The sequence below is a fragment of the Antechinus flavipes genome, chromosome 6 (genome assembly GCF_016432865.1).
Source record: "Antechinus flavipes isolate AdamAnt ecotype Samford, QLD, Australia chromosome 6, AdamAnt_v2, whole genome shotgun sequence".
Lineage (NCBI taxonomy): Eukaryota > Metazoa > Chordata > Mammalia > Dasyuromorphia > Dasyuridae > Antechinus > Antechinus flavipes.
This window is the reverse complement of record NC_067403.1, coordinates 151,548,688-151,569,240: the sequence shown is the minus strand read 5'-3', so window position 1 is coordinate 151,569,240 and position 20,553 is coordinate 151,548,688. Positions and strand designations below refer to the sequence as shown.

At 34.4% G+C, this 20,553-nt stretch overlaps 2 protein-coding genes across 2 annotated transcripts in view; one reads left to right on the top strand and one right to left on the bottom strand.

The window, feature by feature from the left end:
* LAMTOR3 (late endosomal/lysosomal adaptor, MAPK and MTOR activator 3) overlaps positions 1 to 3,702 on the top strand; it is a 43,680-nt gene extending 39,978 nt beyond the window's left edge. Inside the window, exon 7 of the mRNA XM_051965242.1 lies at positions 2,571 to 3,702. Within this exon, the coding sequence (XP_051821202.1) occupies positions 2,571 to 2,668 (98 nt within the window). The 3' untranslated portion in view covers positions 2,669 to 3,702. The remainder of the gene's footprint in view (positions 1 to 2,570) is intronic.
* The window catches only part of DAPP1 (dual adaptor of phosphotyrosine and 3-phosphoinositides 1), a 58,797-nt gene that overhangs the window by 19,442 nt on the left and 18,802 nt on the right, over positions 1 to 20,553 (bottom strand). The window contains exons 2-3 of the mRNA XM_051965241.1: positions 11,517 to 11,630; positions 8,886 to 9,019 (exon numbers count right to left, since the gene is read on the bottom strand). Of these exons, the coding sequence (XP_051821201.1) occupies positions 8,886 to 9,019; positions 11,517 to 11,630 (248 nt within the window). The remainder of the gene's footprint in view (positions 1 to 8,885; positions 9,020 to 11,516; positions 11,631 to 20,553) is intronic.

The following is a 20,553-nucleotide window of genomic DNA, read 5'->3' as shown; positions in this document are numbered from 1 at the left end:
CCATACTCATTTTGAAAAGGGATTTTTATGTAACTGAGGGATAAGGATCCTATGTGATAATTCATAGACTGGGCAGATTTCCAATATGGAGAGCTGGTGAAAGTCAGTTCACAGAATCTAGATTAGTGCATTTATCACCTATTGTTCTGTTGTATTCTGTTGTATAAAATTCAGATGATTCTTTAGTGATACCAAGTCTTTTCTCTCTGTTCATTATTCAAGCCCTTGACTGGGATCTTTTAGGCCTTCTCTCTGCTCTTGAAGCCTGTAGTCTTTCTCTTTTCCAATATATATCTTTGATTAAGCTATAAGAATAATTTCGAATTGTGAAGATTCAATGCCTCTGATGAAAAAAAATCTTCATTTCTCCCTATTGCCTCTAAAACAAAATCTAAATTCCTTTGAAAAAACTTCTTCAGTTTTACTCAAACCCATCTTTCCAGTCATATTTTGCCACAAGCTCTGTACAGTCCAACCAAACTGAATTATTCATTAGGTATTACTCAATCTCATCTTGCCCTATATTTCAGCATCAAGATACGCAAGGTAGCTATGCCCAGGAGGACCTCCCTCCACATCTCTTCCTGCTGAAATCTACTTTAATCAAAGCCAGTTCTAGGCAATTTCCTACATGTAGCATTACCCCAGTCCTACTCTTCCTTCACTTCTCTTCCATTGAAACATAAGCTCTTCTTCTTCATATTTGTCCCAGCAATTTTTTCTGAATCTCCTTTGTTTTTATCATATTGTACTTAATATTGTTTCACCTTTATTTGTATGCATGTCTTATCTTCCCTATTAGACTTTTTTCTTTTTCAACTTTGTTTCCCTCCCTCCTACATCCTAGAAAAGTGGCCTGGAAAGTAACAAGAAGTCCAAATTGCATCAGGATCAGGCTTCACTGTGTGAGTTACACAGTGGCAGTACATATGTAAGTTATATTGCATGTCCTCATTTTCTGATGAGAAATTGAAACTTAGGGAGATTAAAAGAAGTGACCACTTGGTTTTATAGCTACTAGATGGTGGAGTCAGACTCAGTTTTGTTGGCTTCAAACCAATCCCTCCTTGCATTATTCCCATGGCATATGGCATATGAGAACACATAGTAAATTATGTAGAGCAGTACCAAGAAAGCCTGAACTGTGTCACCCTGGATAAGTTGCTTAATCTAAACATCAAGTTTTATCTATAAAATGGGAATAATAACTCCCTCAGAATTGTGAGAATTAAATAAAATTTAGGAAGTTTTATTTAGAAATAATTAGAAATAAAACTTTAAAAGTCAATAAACATTTAATAAGCACCTACTGTGTGCCAAGCACGGTATTAAATATAGGGAATATAAAGAGAGGCAAAACCAACCCCCCCAAAAAAAAAAAACCCTCTCATCTCCACAGAGCTCGAAGTCTAACAGCATATAAACAAGATATATACAAAGTAAATTGTTGATAATCTCTGAGGGAAAGCACCAGGATTAAGGAGGACTGGGATTCTTGCAGAAGATAGGACTTTAACTGAAGCTTGAAGGAAGTCAGGAAAATCAGAAATTGTAGACATTGTAGACATGGGGGACAGCTAAGGAAAATACCCAACAAGAATGAGGAATAACTAAGAAGCAAGTCACTGAATCAACAAATGAAAGGAGAAGATTAAGATCTAAGAAGGAAAAGTAGGAAGGGTCCAAGGGATAACGGTTTTCAAAAGCCAAACAACAGTTTTTCATATTTGATCATAGAGGTAATATGGTGCTACTATTGTTGATTATTACTTAGTGCTATATTAATGTTAGCTATTCCTCTTAAATAGGCTGGTAGGTGACACAGTGGATAGAGCCCTGTACAGTAGGAAGACTCATCTTCTTGAGCTCAGATCTGGCCAGAGTGTGATCCTAGGAAAGTCACTTAAATTTGTTTGCCTCAGTTTCCTCATCTGTAAAATGAGCTGGAGAAGGAAATGGTAAACTACTACAATATCTATACAAGAAAACCCTAAGTTGGGTTAGGAAGAATTGGACCTGTCTGAAAGGACTAAACAGATGTATTATGAGAATGAAAGGATTCAGAGATTATTTAAGCCCAATAATAATAGTTCACTTGGTCTAAAAAAGCATTTTGCTTACAATTTAGCACCTTCCACTGGCATCTTTTTGCCACTCGATGCAAATAGAGCATGCCCAAAAATCTTGGTGCAATCTTACTAGTTTGAAGAATTGGAAACAAGTCAAATTTTTCTTGTTGTACCCATTCATTTTGCTCTTCTCTTTTCATGCATTGCTTAAAGCTTTAGTATCTTTAAATCTTCATAAAGACTTTTAGGACACCCTGTATAAATTCCTTTATTTAAAGCTTCAAAAATTCTCCCTATACTCTATCTATGTCTCCTTCTATGATTTATGAGATCTGCTTTTCAAGTAGCACTTCACTTTTTATATAAAGCATGTTACAATATTTTCTGAATGTGCACAAAAGAATAATAACTCAATGCATTTTATTATGTGCCCCTTGGGAAGAATTAGAGACAATTAATTATTTAAGTGGCTTTTAAAATTGTTTTTCTTCTATTTTTTAGATATGGAGGAGGGGAAAAATACAAGACCAACTATTTTTTACTGTGGAAAATTTCAGTCTCCAATCACTTCCAGAGGTACTATAATAGTCTTAAAGTAAAATTAATTTTGAATCATACTACCTTTAAAGTAAGTATGTGTCACAGAGAAGGCAGAGTTTAACTTTATAAGAGAATTATGATAGAACCCTGTACAGTAATTATGATAGTAACTTCCTTCAATCAAGGATCAGAATCTCAAGATTGGAAAATGTTCATCATTAAAGAAAAATCCAATTTAAATTTTCTTAGCTTAGAAGTTTTAGTGAAAAGAGGGAAATCCAAAGCTATGCAATAGTTGATTTGAATTCTTATTTTGTAATGCTGACTGGGTGATTAAAGAGCAAGAGCCTGACTTTAGATCTTTTGTATGAATATTTTCAAATATACTCCCATATTTCTCATCATTGCCCTTTGGTTCACCTTCATTTGATTTTTTGAGTATTTGAGTGCTTTGTATAAATAGGGAAGAGCTTAAATTACAGATCAGTTAATAAATTAAAAACTGTACTGCAGTATATACAAAATAATAAAGCATTAATAGTGAGAAAGCCCCTATTGATTTTATGTGTTTAAATTATTGCTGAAAATTTGTTTTGTAATTATTCCTTACTTTAAAATGAAGTTTCAAGAATTTGAAGAATTCTACTATGTGTAAATTTTGTTAACAGCCACTTCTTTTGGAAATTTGGAATGATTTAATATAGTCCATAGTTAAGAAAAAAAGGATTAGAATACAGATTGTCAGAACTGGGAGAGATCCTACAGATCATTTAATCCTCTCCTTCCCTAATTTGCAGATTTTTTTCTTTTCTGTTTTTCATTCCTATCCCCCACCATCCCATTCCCCCAACCTGGTATAAGGAACTACCAATGAGGAAACTTCCTCAATCAATGCAGAGCTGTACTTGTTCTACAATTTCTAGTCAGAAGCAGTTGCTGGGGCCCAAAGGGTCTAAGTGATTTACTCAGATTCAGAGGCAACATAATTCAGAGATTGTACTGACGTCAGCACCCTTATTTCTGAACACTGTTTGCCTTTTTCAAACTTTCATTTTAAAGATAAAAACAAATATAGAGTGAAAATATAAAGCAACTTGAACTGTGTTCTGAATTAATTTGTCTTCATCAAAAATTTCAGTTAGAATATTTTCTAAAGGCCCAGAATCAGATCTAATGGTTTTTGCCTTCTTTAAAGCTGTAAGTTTCATAGGTGTGTGTGTGTGTGTGTGTGTGTGTGTGTGTGTGTGTGTGAGAGAGAGAGAGAGAGAGAGAGAGAGACAGAGACAGACAGACAGACAGACAGAGAGACAGAGACAGAGACAAAGAAAGACAGAGAAACAGAGAAAGACAAGAAAGATTACTCAAGCAGTAGATTAGGTAGTTCACGAAAATTTTAGAATTTTTTTTCCATTAAAGACTGCCTTAACTGCATTCCAGAAATTTTGGCATGTTGTTTCATTATTATTAATCTTTCACACAGCTATTGATAGTTTCTGTGATTTCTGCTTTTTATTTCATTATTTGGGATGCCATTATCACTTCTATTTTCATCTGTTTCTTTTGCTTGTGCTTCCAATATTAATTTCATTTTATTGTTATATTTTATAAAGAAAGTGCATGGTATTGGTGCTTTTTAACATTTATTTATGACTTCTTTATGTCTCAGCACATAGACTATTTTTGCAAATATAATATTGAGAAATATGTATATTCTTTAATGTTTCCATTTAGAGAATGCCATAAGTCTTTTAGAAATAACTTTTTCAGCAGTTTATTCGATTCCATATTTTCCTTTTTTTTTTGTCTATCTTTCTAGATTAATCCAACTTTAAGAAAGGAAAGTTAAAGTCTGCTATAATAGTTATAGTTATGTTAACTTCAATATCCTTTTATGGTTGTTAGCTTTTCCTCTATTAAGTTAGACACTATGCTATTTCATGGATGTACCTTTAGTACTGATATTATTTCATTATCTATGGTCCATTTAAGTATAATATAGTTTGTCTCCCTTGACATTGAGAAATTTTCTTTTTACTTTGTCTGATAACATGATGCAACTCCTGCTCTTTTGGAATAACCTGATATATAATATATTTTAATTTGTTCTCCTCATTTCATTCTAAGTGTATCTTTGTTTTTAGATTGTTTTTGTTGAAATTGTTGAATGTCATTTCATTGTATTTCTTTAGTCTATTCACTTTAAAAATTGTTATTAGGCTTGTGTTTATTCTCACTTATTTCTTTGGTATCAATTTTTATTCCTTCATCTTCAAAGTTGATACTTTAGCCCATATAACTGGTTTTCCTTTTACTACTTTGATGATAACCCCCATAGGCTCTTCCCTGTTCCCTTTCCCATTATCAGTCCTATCCCAAGTTTGTTAAATTTACTTAAATTTCTTCCTTCCTTTCTTCCTTCCTTCCTTCCTTCCTTCCTTCCTTCCTTCTTTCTTTCTTACCTTCTTTTCTTCCTTTCTTCCTTTCCCACTCATGGAAATGTTATTTTGGAGTAATCTTTCTTCTCTTCTTTTAGAGAGAAACTCTCTTTCTACTATTGATATCCCAGATCCTTCCTTGCATTGCTTTTTCCCATATCTTTTAGTCTTATTAAGAGACTAGAGACTTACTATCTAGTGGAGTATTTCAGTGGAAGCTCTTTCTCTTATTTCTAAATTTTCCATTCATGTCCATATTTTATTAAGGGTCTATTTGTTTCCATCAAGATTAGGCTCAGATTTATACAATATGTTTTGGATTGCAATTTTAGCTCTTTTGCTTTATGGAGCATCTTATTACATTCCTCCTCTGAATCTCATAGTTGAAGATTAATCTTGGGTTATTCTAATTTCCTTTGTTTTTTAATTTCCTTTGTATCTGAAAGTATCCTAGTTTCTTGCAAAAACTGTTGTCTATTATTTTATTATTAAAACTGTGAAATCCAATCATTAATACCTTGCTGTTTCAATTTTTTTTTCCCAAGCAGAGATCCGTTGATTTGATCAAATGGTATTTTACTATATAGACTAAAAAGTTTGAAATGGTTTTCTTGTATTTTTTTTTTGCAAGACAGTATTCAGGTTTTTATTTTTTTTTTATTTGTCATGTTGTTATTAGAGATCCATGAGCTTTATGTTATATCTTCACATACTATCTTCAAGCTTGCATAGAATTTATATGTTCTTCTATCATTTTGCTTTTGCCAAGTTTTCATTCCCTTCTCTATTTTTATGTTTCAAATCTTCGATTATCTCTCTGGGTTTTCAGTTTTCCATGTTTTTAATATTCTTTGTATATGTGCTTGCAAGTCAAGTTTTTATCCAGCCTTTCTCCCTTGAACTTGTCGTCTTGTATCCTTTCTCTTATATTTCTTATGGCTTTTCTCTAACTACACCCCTCACTGGTTCCACCATCTTTCTACTGCTGCTTGGATTCCTTATTTATGGCATTTCTTCAGTCTCCTAGAGTTGGGGTAGTGCTCTAGCCCAGAGATCTTTAACTTTATCTATGTCATGGACCCCTTTGGGAGTCTAGTTAAGCCTTGCTTATGATTAATTTTTTCAAATCAATAAGATAAAACAAACAGAAATGCAAAGAAAAAATAATTATATTGAAATACAGTTATTGAAATACTTTTAAAAAGGAAAGTTCACAATCTCTAAGTTAAGAATATTTCCTTTAGAGGGAATCTAATATTGCATAGAGTAGGGTGACTTCTGTTCCCTATCTCAAACTTCCTCCATTCCAGAAAATGATTCTGAATACTCTAGCAGAACTCCATGTCTCATGTTCCTTACATTTTAATTGCAAAGGAGGAGAGTCTAAGACTAGATGATTTTGTATTTTACACTGAATAGGAGCTTATTTAACATGATGAATACTGAATACTGAATGTCACCAAAAATGTATCTTAAAGGAGGCATTGCCTGTTCCATTAATCACCACTCGTAATACCCAGTGCTTACTCCATCACTTGTGATGATGACCTATACAGTTCACCACAGAATCCTGCTTCTTTGAAGTAATTGCTAAGAGTGGGAGGAAAACGGGACATTCTTTTGGCATGACTTTGACAACTTGTTCCCAGTTTTAGCTGTACTGGCAGAGGAAAGGGGGATTATAGTTGGCTGAATTCCGCCTAATTGGCTTCAGGCTTTTAAATCAGGCACTCATGGATTTTCAGCAGGGACCTGGGCCATGAATATTAAATTTCACCAGATACCAATTGTAATGAACAGGACACAAGGGAAGAAGAGAAAAGAAATAGCTTAGTGTCATAAGGCGTCCTTGTGAAGGCCTGGAGCTGGAGTGAGCAAGAATAAGTTCAAATTTGGCTTCATTCACTTCTAAGATGTGTGATCCCAGCTAAGTCACTTTGTATGCCTCATTTTCTTCATCTGTAATATAGGGATAATAATAGCACCTACCTCCCAAGATTCTTATTAAGATAAAATTAGGGAAAAAATAGGGATAAAATTAGGGTAAAGTGTTTTGCAAACCTTAAAGTACATGACTGGTATACAATGTTATTATTATTATTATTATTATACCTCAAATGTTGAATTTGCTGACAAAATGAATTTATTATAAACATTTTAAGGGCCTTTATTAGAAAACATAGCATATACATTAAACCTACTCTGAGAAATCTGTTATAAATGATGTTCTTGGATATTAGTTAGAAAGGAGACGCTCAGAAGTTTACATTTAATTTTGAACTAAAAAATCCCTGAAACTTACTGATGGAAAGAGTTTTTTTTAATCTTCCCCAAAAAGATTCAGGAGGAAGCAATGTAAATTATGAAGGGATCAAAAAATAGCATCAAGGAGGAAAGATTAAGGCAATGGGGATGATTTTCCCCATAGAATGAAAAACAAACAAAAGACCCACAAATCCAAAAACTGCATTGTATCTCAAGACTACAAAGAATTATTAAATGAATGTTAGCTCTCCGCCCCTCCCCCCATTTAATAGCTCTTTAATGGTCAGTGAAGATAGAGAATTATAAAGAACCCCCAAAACTATCTTGTCACTGTTTTTTCTTTATTTCCTGTGGATATTCCCTTATCAATAAAAAAGAATATACCTTCACTAACAAGAGGTTTTTCTGTGCTACTGAGTCATCAAATCCACAAATATTTGTTGAATGTATTCTCTGTGCAGAATTCTGAGGTGGGGTCTCTAACATAGATATCTCAGATTGCCTTTATCTTATAATTTTTCTTCTTTTATAGTTCAATTGTTCTTCAGATATGACTTCATGACCTATCTGGGGTTTTCTTGGTAAAGCTATTGGAGTGGTTTGCCATTTCTTTCTCCAGTTCATTTTACAGATGAAGAGACGGAGGAAGACAGGATTCCATGACTTGCCCAGGGTCATATAGCTAGAAAATGTCTGAGGCCAGATTTGAACTCAGGTCATCTTGACTCCAGATGTGGTACTATATCCACTGTTCCTTATCTTATTATGATAAATAGAGTCAAATGAATGCTATTTCAGGTTTTTATTGGCCTATGTTACAGAGAGCTGGTCTTGGGGTCAGGTCCGAGTTCCAGTCCTATCTTTGACACATGCAAGCTCTGTGATCACAAAGGTCAATCACTTAACCTTCCAGACAACTCCTAGAGACTTTGAGATACTGTATTCTCTATTTCTAGAGGGAATTCCCACACTTTATTCCCTAATACTGGGTATCTTTTACTCACTTAATCCTACCTAAAGAAAAAAACTTTTGATAATAACCCTTTCTATTATAAAATTCTAAACTTGACTTTTTTTCTTTTAATAGACCTATAATTTTTGTGCTACAAAGCGCTTCTTGATGAGGAATCATTTCATTGATACAAATCTGAACTTGCTCTTCAGTTTAGTCTTGGAGTTACCTGAAGTGGGGGATGGGAAGAAAATAAGTATCTACATAATTTCTGTTATTATTGTGTCAAATCTTATGGCTATTTTTTTCTTATAAATAATATCTCATTTGATTCTCACAATAACCCTAGGAGCTAAGTTCTAGGTTCTATTATTATTCCCATTTTATGGTTGAGGAAAATAAGACAGAGATGTCAGAACTGAAATCAAGTTTTTCTGATTTAAAGCTAGTAACAAAATAATAATTGCCCGTTGAGACCAAAGAAGATGAATTCAAATTTCACATATTCAAAGACCAATGTAGGTGACAAATCATTAGTTATGAAATTTTGGGTTCCTATATACCCACTTCTTTCTTTATCTCTCAAACAATATCTTACAAGCCTCCCATTTACACAGAGCTTACCTGTTTCACTTCCAATCAAAGGCTGGTTTGCAAAATGATTGACAAATTCCTTCAAACTTGAGAACTCATTAAAACCAAACTTGAATGAATAGCCTGTGTATATTACTTGGAAATGTTTGACAGACTCTTTGGCTCTGAAAGAGAAAAACACTCATTATCTATATCTTTATCTATCTCTGTATCTATTTATATCTATATCTATTTGTTATTTATGTGAAATTTATCATTTTGAAAAGAAATTTATAATCCTGACACAAATCCAATCATCACTAACCAAGATCTAAGACATTTGTGACAATGGTTGAATTTTTTCAGGGCAGGCCCCATCCTCCAAAGGAAGAGACAAATTCTATTTTTCAGAGTATATGCAAAACCCAATTTTTCTCTTGGATGAATTCAGTGGGGATAATCTCCCTTGTGCCTTCATTCATAACCCAATTTCTCTGAAGGGTCCTCACAGGTGGGCGATGAGACAGAAAATGAAATGGGCATGTCTACTCCCCCCACCTATATGATGGGTGACTGTCTTCACTGACATACATTGAGAATATTAATGATGATTTATATATTCATTCAGATTGTAAACTCCTTGAAGGGAAGAAGTGCCTTTTGCCTCTTTTTGTATCCCCAATACTTACACAGTGCCTGGAACATTATAGGTGCTTCAGAAATTTTATTGATTAATTGATTGCAAGAGGCAGAGTGATTTGTTGCAAAAGGCACTGGACTTGGAGACAAGAGATGGAATATAATTTTAATTCTGACACTTCAAGATTATCTATGAAATGAGAATAATGACACTTGAAATGTTTTCCTTAAAAGATTGTTATGAGGAAAGTTGTTTGGAAACCTTAGTATTTTTTTAAAAAGTTGATCTTGTTCAAGTTTGTTCTCTCACCAACTTATTGCTAATTGTGGTTCTAAAGATTTTAAAAGTGGACTCCTAACCTTCTCCTCTTTGAACTCTACAAAGGGATAAGATTGTGATACTGCAAATTTTCACTCCTTGGCCCTCACGGAACTGAAAAGGATTATACATTAAGGGCATCAACTAGTCCAAATGCTTCATTTTACAGGTGAAGAAACCTGAAGCCAAAGGTATTTGGGTAAGTGCCTTACCCAAGCTTTTAAAGGAAATGATAGAGGCAGATTTGAATACTAGTCCTCTGCCTCTAGAGAGTTTTTGTTCTACTGTACCACATTACCTTCAAGAAAAAGATCAGTCTTCCAACTCTCATCATCAAAGACAATAAAACACTTTTATCCTAATGCAGCTCCCATCATGTTTGGTTAGAATGTTCATACTACATATAGAATAAAGCAAAGGCTGACAACATTTGGAGACTATCATCATGTACTATCATTCAGATTAAATATGCATTTCCACATCTCATTTTCAATCTAATAAATAAATCTCTGAGTAGAAAGAATTCTAAACTGCTTAATTCTCTGAAAAGTATTGAGCAGACATAACTCTTTAAAAATGTAGCTTTTGTCACTGGTATCATTTTTATAAAGAGTGAACAAGCATAGTTTGGCTGTTTTACCAGTCAGGTTTGAGAACTCCTTGACTAGGCTGTCCAAAAATAGCAATGCAGATTTGGTATAAGAATGAGAATAAAGAAGATCTAAATGTAAGGTGCAGGAGAATGTCAATTGAATCAATCATTCCATCCCACTTAAAGTAACTACATTAACCAGGTAAGACCATACTTAGTGAATCAATCAATCCAGGGAATTAGATTAGGCTTGAGAAGTTTTTGATCAGTTTGGAAGTAGTAAAAGTTATTAGAGGAAAGGAAGTAACAATGCAAAGAAGGCATATTGGGATGAGCTGAAAAGTCTCAGTTATATTCTATGGTTCATATATTAAAAAGCCTAGTTTTCCAATGAATGAAAAAACATTTCTAACCAAATTCCTGGGAGAGAATCACTTTTGGGGGAGAGGAGAGAAAAACATTTAGCTTTCCTAGTTAACCAGAAGATAACCTCCTGGACTTCAAAAAGTTACAGGATTTGGACTTTTCATCAGTGTTCTAACAGTATCCTTAGAAGAGATGATAGGAATATATAAATCATATGCTGAGCATCAGCTAGACACAATTTTAAAAAAGACAGCTTCAGGACTACAAAATGTTCAGTAGAAAGATACACCACACCTAAGAGAACTTCGTGGAGGAGTCAAGGTATGAGGGATAGAAAAATAATTCTAATAGAAGGACTTCTATCATCAATAATTTATTCCTTTTGCTTGGTATTCTCTAAACTTGAGTCTAATTTTCCCTAGATTCTGCATATAATTGTTGAGAGTGGGTTCCAAGTTTGGAGGGGAATTTGTACCAACTGTTTTTATTACATTATCTTAGCAAACAGTTTCTAAAATCTATTTAAGTCTGGGGAATTAATTTATATAAAATGATAATAAATAAGAGCCACAAGCTGATGGAGCTCATGAGTCCCTACTACTTGGGAAATTATTCTCCACCCTAGAATCCTGAGAGTAAAAAGTAAGAGCTGAGCTCTCACTGGGTTTGTGATAGAGAGCTCTGGAAGAGTGAGCCCAGAGCTTGTTTTACATTAATATAATTGCTAAGTTCTCTAATGTGCTCATTTTTTGGTTATATGACATACCTTACTGACAGAGAGTACAGACCATTACTTTTCCTTAGGAGGTAACTTCCATCACTTCCATTTGAGAGAAGAAGTGCTTCTGCTGCGTGGCGAGTGAGATTACCATGATACCATCTAAAAAGGAAAAAATATAAAAATTACATTCAAGGAAGAAGATATAGCAATCTCTTGTTTGCTAAATTTGTGACCACAGATGAGTTTAATAATTTCCCCTCCAGTATGAGATGTTTAGAGAACAAATGTATTAAACTGCTTTAAACATATTAAACTGCTAAACACACACACACACACACACACACACACACACGTATATATTCCATATGTTCCATTTGACCATCTGTGCTTCAGGTCCAACTAACTCATTGAGCCAAAAACTAGAGAATAACCAGCATTCCAGAGAGCCTGTGACATACTTCTTAGTTCTGGTCACAGGAATTAAGAGTTAAAGTTTTTAAGGCCAGAGATTCCAGTTTGGGAAGGCAACAGATTTACCAGGACCTTCCTTTGATTCCATGCTCCATGAATGAGCCATGAGCTTGAGACTTCAAAAGCAGGTGAAGGTCCCTGGCAGTAACAGGATGTTGAATGAAATAAGAACAGCTATAGGAGCTTCAGTCTGCACTAGGGGTGGATATGGGGTCTCTTGAGTCCATGTGCTGGGCTATGAGGAGCTGAGATCCATATCCAAAATTCCTGGGTGTTCAAACTAGTATTCAACTGCCTGTTTTTCTTAGTTGGACTAATCAAGGGGAAAGCCATGAAGAGCAAAAACAGCTTAGTTATTGTGTAAGAGAAATAGGCTTCTGTACCAATAGGACCTTACCCACATTCCATCTCTGTCCTGCTTATCTGACTGGTCTTTCTAAATCTCTTTTTTCTGGATCAAGATCTGTATTCTGCCCCCTTTGCCTGGGTGTGTCCCAGGGCGCAGTAGAGGGCTTCTTTTTTTATTCTCCAAAGATTCTCTCTCTCTCTCTCTCTCATGAATCTCTTTAACTTCTATGGGTCCAGTTACTGTCTTTATGTAGAAGATTCCCAAGTTGACATAATCAATCTCATTGATCTGTAGGACTTCATCATCAATTTCCTTTTGGATATCGCCACATGGTGATCCAAATTCAACTCTATGAAGGAATTCATTTTCTTTTTTTTCAAACTTCTTTCTGCTTCTCTGTTTCTGTTGAGTATGACACTATTCTTCCAGTCGTTGAGGCTCTTAATCCATTCTTCTTCCTCCCCCAATTAATTTTCCCCACACTAGGTGAACATTAGTTGTATCAGAGATTCATCAGGTAAAGAATGGACTAGACACAGAAAGTCTCTTCTGAGATTTTATATTATTCAAAGGAAATGTTGGGTAAGGATGGGAGAGGAATCAGAACTGGTCAACAGAGATATTTTGTAGTTGTGAGACCTAAAATAAGATTTAACCAATCTCACTAATATCAATCTTTGCTCTTCCTGGTTTCCTCATTTCTATTTCTCCCTTAGCTCTACCTTTCGTCAAGAGGAAAATCATTTTGTGGAAGAACTGCTATTACCTTAGCTTAATTACCAGTAAAACAGGAACAAAAAGAAACTGGGGTATGATAAGAGAAGAAATCCCTGGGTTTAGTCTACTTAAATGATAATATCAGCAATATGGTTAGTATCACAATCATACCTCAAGAGTAGAAGAAAGGGGGGGCTAAATTAATCTATTCGTGTGAAAGAAGTTTTGTCATAATTTTCTAATCCATAAAGAAAATAGAGGTTTTATTCATGATCTACTCTTTGGGTCATCGTGCCTACATAGTCTAAATAATAACAAAAAATAGGAACCTTCATTGCAGAAGGTTGTTTAACCTAAATGACTTTTTAAAGGAAAATTTTTGAACATTAGTGGAAGGAAGTTTCTTCATAAGTCTCAAAGTTATCTGTTTTCTAAAACTGTGTTTCCTGGTATCTATTTCTTGAGTTCATTTCCTCTTTTAGGCAAAGATGTCATCATCCTGTATTTTTCATGTTGCTGTAAACGTGTAACTTTAAAAAAAAAAAAAAAAAAGGAAGTATCTTTGAAAGTAAACATACCTGCTCATCAACCTTACTCTTTCATTAACTTAGCTTAGTCCTAACCATGGAACAGATCCTAAGAGAAGTTCACAGCTCTATTTTGCTAAAAGCACTCAAAGGACCATGGGAGAATTGAATAATGGATCTGTCAACTCCTTCACACTTTTCTAAGGTGAAAGTTCTCTTTCTCTTCAGACAATAAATCCTCAAAAGGCTTTTTATGTATTTCTTTTAACCTACTTTTAAGAGAAAAATATTGGTATGACAAAGACCCAAGCCAGTTATTTGAACTTCACTTTTTATAACAATCGCCAATTCCACAAAATTCTAATCCAATAAAATAACATGGATATTTCTCTGATTTTTTGGAGCATGATTTGATCTGTATTGCTTGAAATACTTTTAGAAGTCATTTTATTTGTTAATAATAATAACAGCAACATAAAATAGAACAAAAAAAAAAGCCAAAGGCTCTCTTTTGGTTCTTTAGATTGAAGGCAAATTGTAATTTGTCACTAGATCTGTAGTCCACAGACGTTACAAATATGGGCATGTTGTTTGAATGCTAAATGTTTGTTTGCCTAAAAGACTATTTTACAGAAAATTCATTCAAGGCAGTTGCTCATATGGAAGTTAGAAGATGCAATTCAAGGGTGCCCTCAAAATCTCCGAAGACCTTTGGAATCAATTGTGAGACATGGTAGACTATGGCATAAGACCATTCAACGTGGTATGCTTGAATCCAGAGAAGGCATTGTGCTCTATGAGCAAAACAGAATTTCAGTAACTCAAAAGAAATGTGAGATATACAGATTTAGGGACTTCACTGCAAATGTTCATATGGACTCTTTGTGTCTGACCTGTGGTAGAGCCTTCTGAGCTTATACTGATTAATCAGTCATAACTAGACACCTTGTACCTTGACTTCAATACCATGATGCTATTTTGGCCTTTTTCAAAAACAAAGGACATTAGCCAACCAAGTACTAGAGACTGGACTTGAAGTGTGATTGATATAAGAACCCCCAATGATGAACATCAGTTAGATATTTGCTTTGCTATTTAAAATTTTGGCATTTTCTTCCCGAGTTCACTTTACAGATGAGGAAACTGAGGCAGAATTAAATTATTTCCTAGAGTCACACAGTAAGTGTCTGAGTCTAGATTTGAACTCAGGAACATGAATCTCCCTGACTTCAGACTCAGTACTCTATCCACTGTGTCACCTAGCTGCCCTTTAAAAAATCTTTATGTGATATTCTCTCTCTCTCTCTCTCTCTCCTTCCCTCCTTCCCTCCCCCCTCTCTATATACATATATACATATATGCACACACACACTTGCATATACATGTATATTTACTATATGTGTATATATGTGTGAGAATGTGTATGTTAAACTTGCTCATTGGCCTTGCTAGTTTACTCTGCATTTTCCCAATTTTAGTCTGTGCTACTGAAGTGATCACTGCCATTTTTGTAGCCCATATAGTCTTAGAGAGTTGCCTGTTGGGCACTGTGAGATTATATAACTTGTCATGGGTCAGAAAGTATTATCAAAAATTAAACTTGATCTCTGGTGTTTGTGGCTCTGAGGTGTAGTGTTTATTTGTCAGATGATGCTGTCTCTCATAAAAGCATCATAGGATCCTGTTATTTATAAAAAATGCTAATAGATACCTAATCTTTATAGGAAAAATCTAACCCCAAATATCTGTCTCTCTGAAGGCTGAATTTCTATCTAAACCCTCATTTTTTTTGTGATAAGCTCTTGTCTTCCCCTAACTAGAATGTGAACATTACAAAAGCTGGGACCGCATGTTAAAACAGTTTTCAAGCTTAGGTCAGGCATCCAGCACAATTCTATTTTTACACATGGTAATACCAATAAATGTTCACTGATAATGATTGAAAATTTTCAATCATTGTCTATTCCCTGCATGATGCAATCCACACTGCAAAATCTCTAATTCAAGATGCTCCACAATATGATTCCTCTTCAAGGAAATATATTATCTTCAGTGTGAATGCTTTTATTGATATAAATTGTATTCCTTTTCCAATTTAATGGATGATCTTCCAGAACTTCTGTGACTAAAACTTTTTCACTCTGTAGACCTGGAGGGGACAGCAGAGCCTATTTATGATGGACTTAGAAAACAGAAATGCAGTTTGCATTCAAGAAGAGATTCATAACTTCAAGAACCCCCACATCATGACAAAAGAGAGAAGAATCAACTTCCTAGTAGCAATTATTTTAAGAATGATTTCAGAGCCCTCTCTACTATGAAAACCTGGAATTTCCTTTTGAGTTTGGGATTATAGTTAAGAGAGGAAGAAAGAATTTAGTAGCTATTGCCTGAGATAGGATAGATCAAAACTTCTCAGTGTGGAAATTCTCTCTTAATGCAGATACTTTTTTGACAGTCTAGTTTTACTGTTGCTCAGTGCTTAAATGCTTTGCCCAGGATCACACATTCAGTATGCATCAGAATTGGGTTTTGGTCGACAGCTTGGCTTTCCATATGATATAGCACACTGTCTCTATTGACTGATATAATAGTAATTTATAGAAGAATGTTTTCCCTTAATTTTAATAACAGAATCACACTACTACCAGTTGGAAGAAAGCTCAGCAACCAGCTAGTTCAACCTATACCCCAAAAAAGAATCATCACTACAAAATGTTCAATATGTGGTCCTCAAGCTTTGAAGACCATTGAAGTGGAGCCTTCTATCTTCTAGAAAAAACCAATAGTTCTGGTTATTAAGAAGTTTTTCTTGCCATTAACCTAAATTTTGCTCCTCACTCCTATTCTTTAGAGCCAAACAGAATTAACATTTTTTCCCTGTATGATTGTCTTTTAAACAATTATCATATTTCTATTGAACCTTTTCTTCTCTAGGGAAAAAACCTCTAGTTTTTAGGATCAGAAAATCAGAATTTTTTTTTAGGATTGGAAGGGACTTCACTGACCATCTCTTCTAAATCGTAACTAAAGCATTGTCCCTTGTATAACATGACTGGCAAGTGGTCATTCGACTTTGTTTGAAGCTCTCTTATATGGAGGAACTTCCTCTTTCTCAGAACAGCCCATTCCATCTGATTATTAGATAGTTTCTCATGATACAAAGCTTCTATATTTCTATTTTCAGCTTCTAAACAATGAGATAATAGTTTCTGCTTCTTCAAATGAGAGAATAATCGTAAAGCCCTTTGTGCTTCTTCAAAGGAGAGAATGGTTGTCAAGCATCTTGTGTAGGCTCCTTCACATAATAGATACTTGATAAATAGTGATTCCCTTTGCCCTTTCCCTTTTGCACTTCTCCTAAGACTCCAAACCAAGTCTAATCCTTGTTTTACAGGTGGATATTAGATGCTGCCATATCCCACTCAATTATAAAATTCTATAATTCTAAGACTAAGATATTGGGCTTGCTTTTTGAGCTTGGGGCTCTAGTAAAAAAAAAAAAGACAAAAACACATACTAGTTACACTTATTTATTAACTGAGATAGTCTAGGGGCTGAATCTCATTTACTACAGCCTAAGATTACATTAGGATTCTTGAGGGGAGGGCACTGTCCATTGCTGTTAAGCTTGAAGTTCATTAAATCCCCACCTCATTTTATTATTGTCATTCTGTCCTTTTTAATCCAAAAATCATGTCCTCTGTAGAGAAAATAGAAGTGAAATAACAACTTAGCAGCTCTATCTTCACTCTGTTGTATACCACCCTATCTACTTTCAAGTCCTTCATCCAGTCTCATTTTTCTTTTAAAATGCCTAGTAAAAAGCTGCAACTCCTTGATGTTACTAGCTTTTCCCCTAATTCCTCTTTCAGCTCATTCTGAACTCTAACCCTCCAGACATTGTTTTTACAAGATTGAACCATCCTTTTAATACATCTGTTCTTGCTTCATCTTTTGTACATACCTTTCTAAAAACCAAGCTGGCTGATGAATTCTCCATCCATTGACATTAGTCTTCTCAGATGACTCCTATTCCTTTTCAACAGAATTGTTTTCCTTTGTGTTCTTAGAAATTAATTTTTTGAAAATTTCCCATCCATTCTTAGCTGACTTGTCTTATAGAATTTTAGTTCATTGGCAGCTATTATACTTTGAACCTTTTGAAAACCTTTTTCCCGAAAACTAAGGTGCATTTCAGACTATCTTGATTTCCTGTCCTTTTATTACAAACTTTTAGAGGAAGTAGTCACTTCCCCAAGGTTCTCATCATTTCTCACCCCAGCAATGAGTTCATTCTTGCTAGTAAGAATCACAAATTCCCTTTGTTGATTTCTCTATCTTTTGAAGAAACAAATTATTAAGTCAAGAAATTTATTAGCAGTTCTACCAGAGAGAGACAGAAAAAGACATAGAAAAAAAGATTAAGGGACAGATAAATAAGAGATAGAGCAAAACCAAAGAATCTTCCTTTGCCTTCAGCTAGACAACAATGACTCCCCGATGATGATGATGATGATGATGATGATGACCATGACAACAATTAAAATTTATGCAAGTGTGTTAGGAGATACAGTGAATCAATCAAAACTCTTGCAGATAATTGAAACCCTGACCACGATAGAATTATTCCTCCATGTTAGATTTATTGTGTCATAAATTCTTCATCAATTGCCTCTTTTTTGATCAGGTGATCTGTAATATACTCCAATGACAAAATTGCTTCTTTTCCTTTTTCCTTTGAACTTCACCCAAATGCTATCTATCATGCTTCCCCATTCTGAGTCCTAGATTTATTTATATGAGAATAATTTCTTAATACAATTTGCTATCCCACTCCCAATCCCTTTTATTTATCTTGTTTCTTCATGCACCTCCTATCTACTTCAAGTCCTTCACCCAGTTTCATCTTTCTTTTGAATAAGGCATACCCATAAGAATCTAATTGCTGTAATAGTTTATTTATTTTTTTTTGCTAAGGGAATTGGGGTTAAGGGACTTGCCCAAGGTCACACAGCTAGGAAGTATTAAATATCTGAGGCTAAATTTGAACTCAGATCCTCCTGACTTCAGGGTTACTGCACTACTTAGCTGCCCCAGTAATGAGTTTTTTATCTTAGCATATCTCTAAAATAGCTATAAGGTCAAAACTGTTTTCTTGCATTATGATTTCTAGTTCACTTTATATATTTCATAAATATTGGGCATTTGTGTATAAACAGTTAAGGCCATGGCTTTTGCTACTGGCTTTTCTTTTAGACTTTGTTTTCTATGAACTTTTGGATGTCCCTATTATTCTCTTTCTTAAATAATCCTCTTGAGGCATTGTCTTAAAGTCCTTGAACATTATAGTCATTCTATCTCTGGATACTTTCCAACTTACCAATATCCTTCCTAAACTCTGTTTTATAGAAATGAACTGGCTCCTCAAATGTTGACATCAGGGCAGAATACAGTGGAACTACCAACTCTCTAGTCCTAGATAACTTGTATCCTCTTAATACAGCTCAAAGAGTTCAATAGCTTTTTTGACTGCCATATAACATTAGTGAATACTGAGTGAATAATAATAAAATCCCAAGGTCTTTTTCTGAGAGATTGCTGTTCAATTATGTCTGCTACATCTCGTACCCACAAAAATGATTTCTTAAATCCAAGACTTTAGATTCAGATGACACTTTAGATTTTTTTCCTATTAAATTTCATTTGATTAGAATCAGGTCAGTGTTTTAGCTTATCAGCATGTTGGGGGGGATCCTGACTCTTGTCACCCTTTGTGTCCATTATTCCTCTGCATTTTGTATTATCCACAGATTTGATAGCCATGCCTTTTATGCTTTTATCTAAATTATTGAGGGAAATGTTGAACAGCACAAGACAAAGAATAGATTTCAAAAGTGCTACACTGCAGTCCTTTTTCCAAGATGACATCAAACCAATAAATGAAGTTAACCAGTTCTGAATCTTTTTAATTATACTACCTTCTAGCTCACATTTATTTTTCACATAAAAATAATATAAATTGTTTTATCCAATACTTTGCTAAAATTGAAGCAAAATATAATTACTGAATTTCCCTATCTATCAATATATTAATCCAATTTAGTAGTTTGGTATGGCCATGATGTTTCTTTGGGATTACTACATTTAGATGGTCTATAACTATCTCTTCAATAATGAGATCTAGAATTTTCCCAGAAATTCAAGGTTAATCTTTTCTCTCTTGAAAACTGGAATAACATATGCCCTTCTTCAATTCTCTACCTCCACCGTCCACAATCTTTAAATTCACATCACATTTGACAATACTTTCAGGATCTGAGACTATTAATTTTCCAAGAGCCTGTGGGGTTCTTATATTGTGTCCTTGTTATTCTTGTATACATGCTGTCTAGTATGTACCATTTTCTAGTCCAACTCTTCCTTCTTGAGGCAGCTAGGTGGTGTAGTGGATAGAATGCCAAGCAGAGTCAAGAAGACCCAAGCTCAAATCTAGTCTCAAAGGAAGTCAGATCAAAAGACCCATCAGTGTCAAGAATGTAATTCTGAAGGCAGAAAGGAAAACAATTTCACTGAAAAGGAAAAACTGATTTCTACAGAGATCAATGTTGTAGCACAAATTCATCAGTCAGAATGAGAATGAGAAAAAAAAAAACAGCAGAACATAAGAGAAGATTCAATATGAAACAATAAATTTCTGTTTCAAGAAAACCTACATAATAAATACTACACTGTACTTTCTTGTAGATTTTCTTTTGTTCTCTCCTCTTCTTCTTTTCCTCAGCCCTTCATTCACCCTAAAGAAGCTTATGGTTATATATACATACATATATATTTGTGTGTATGTATATGTACATACATATGTGTATATATACATATAAATATCTATAAATATACTCATGCACATATGTGTAAGAATGTATTATGCTGATTTCCACTTGTCATCTGTTTCTTTGAAGGTGGATAGTATCTTCATAAGTCCAAGTCTTCCCATTAAAAGAAAAATAAAACAGCTCAT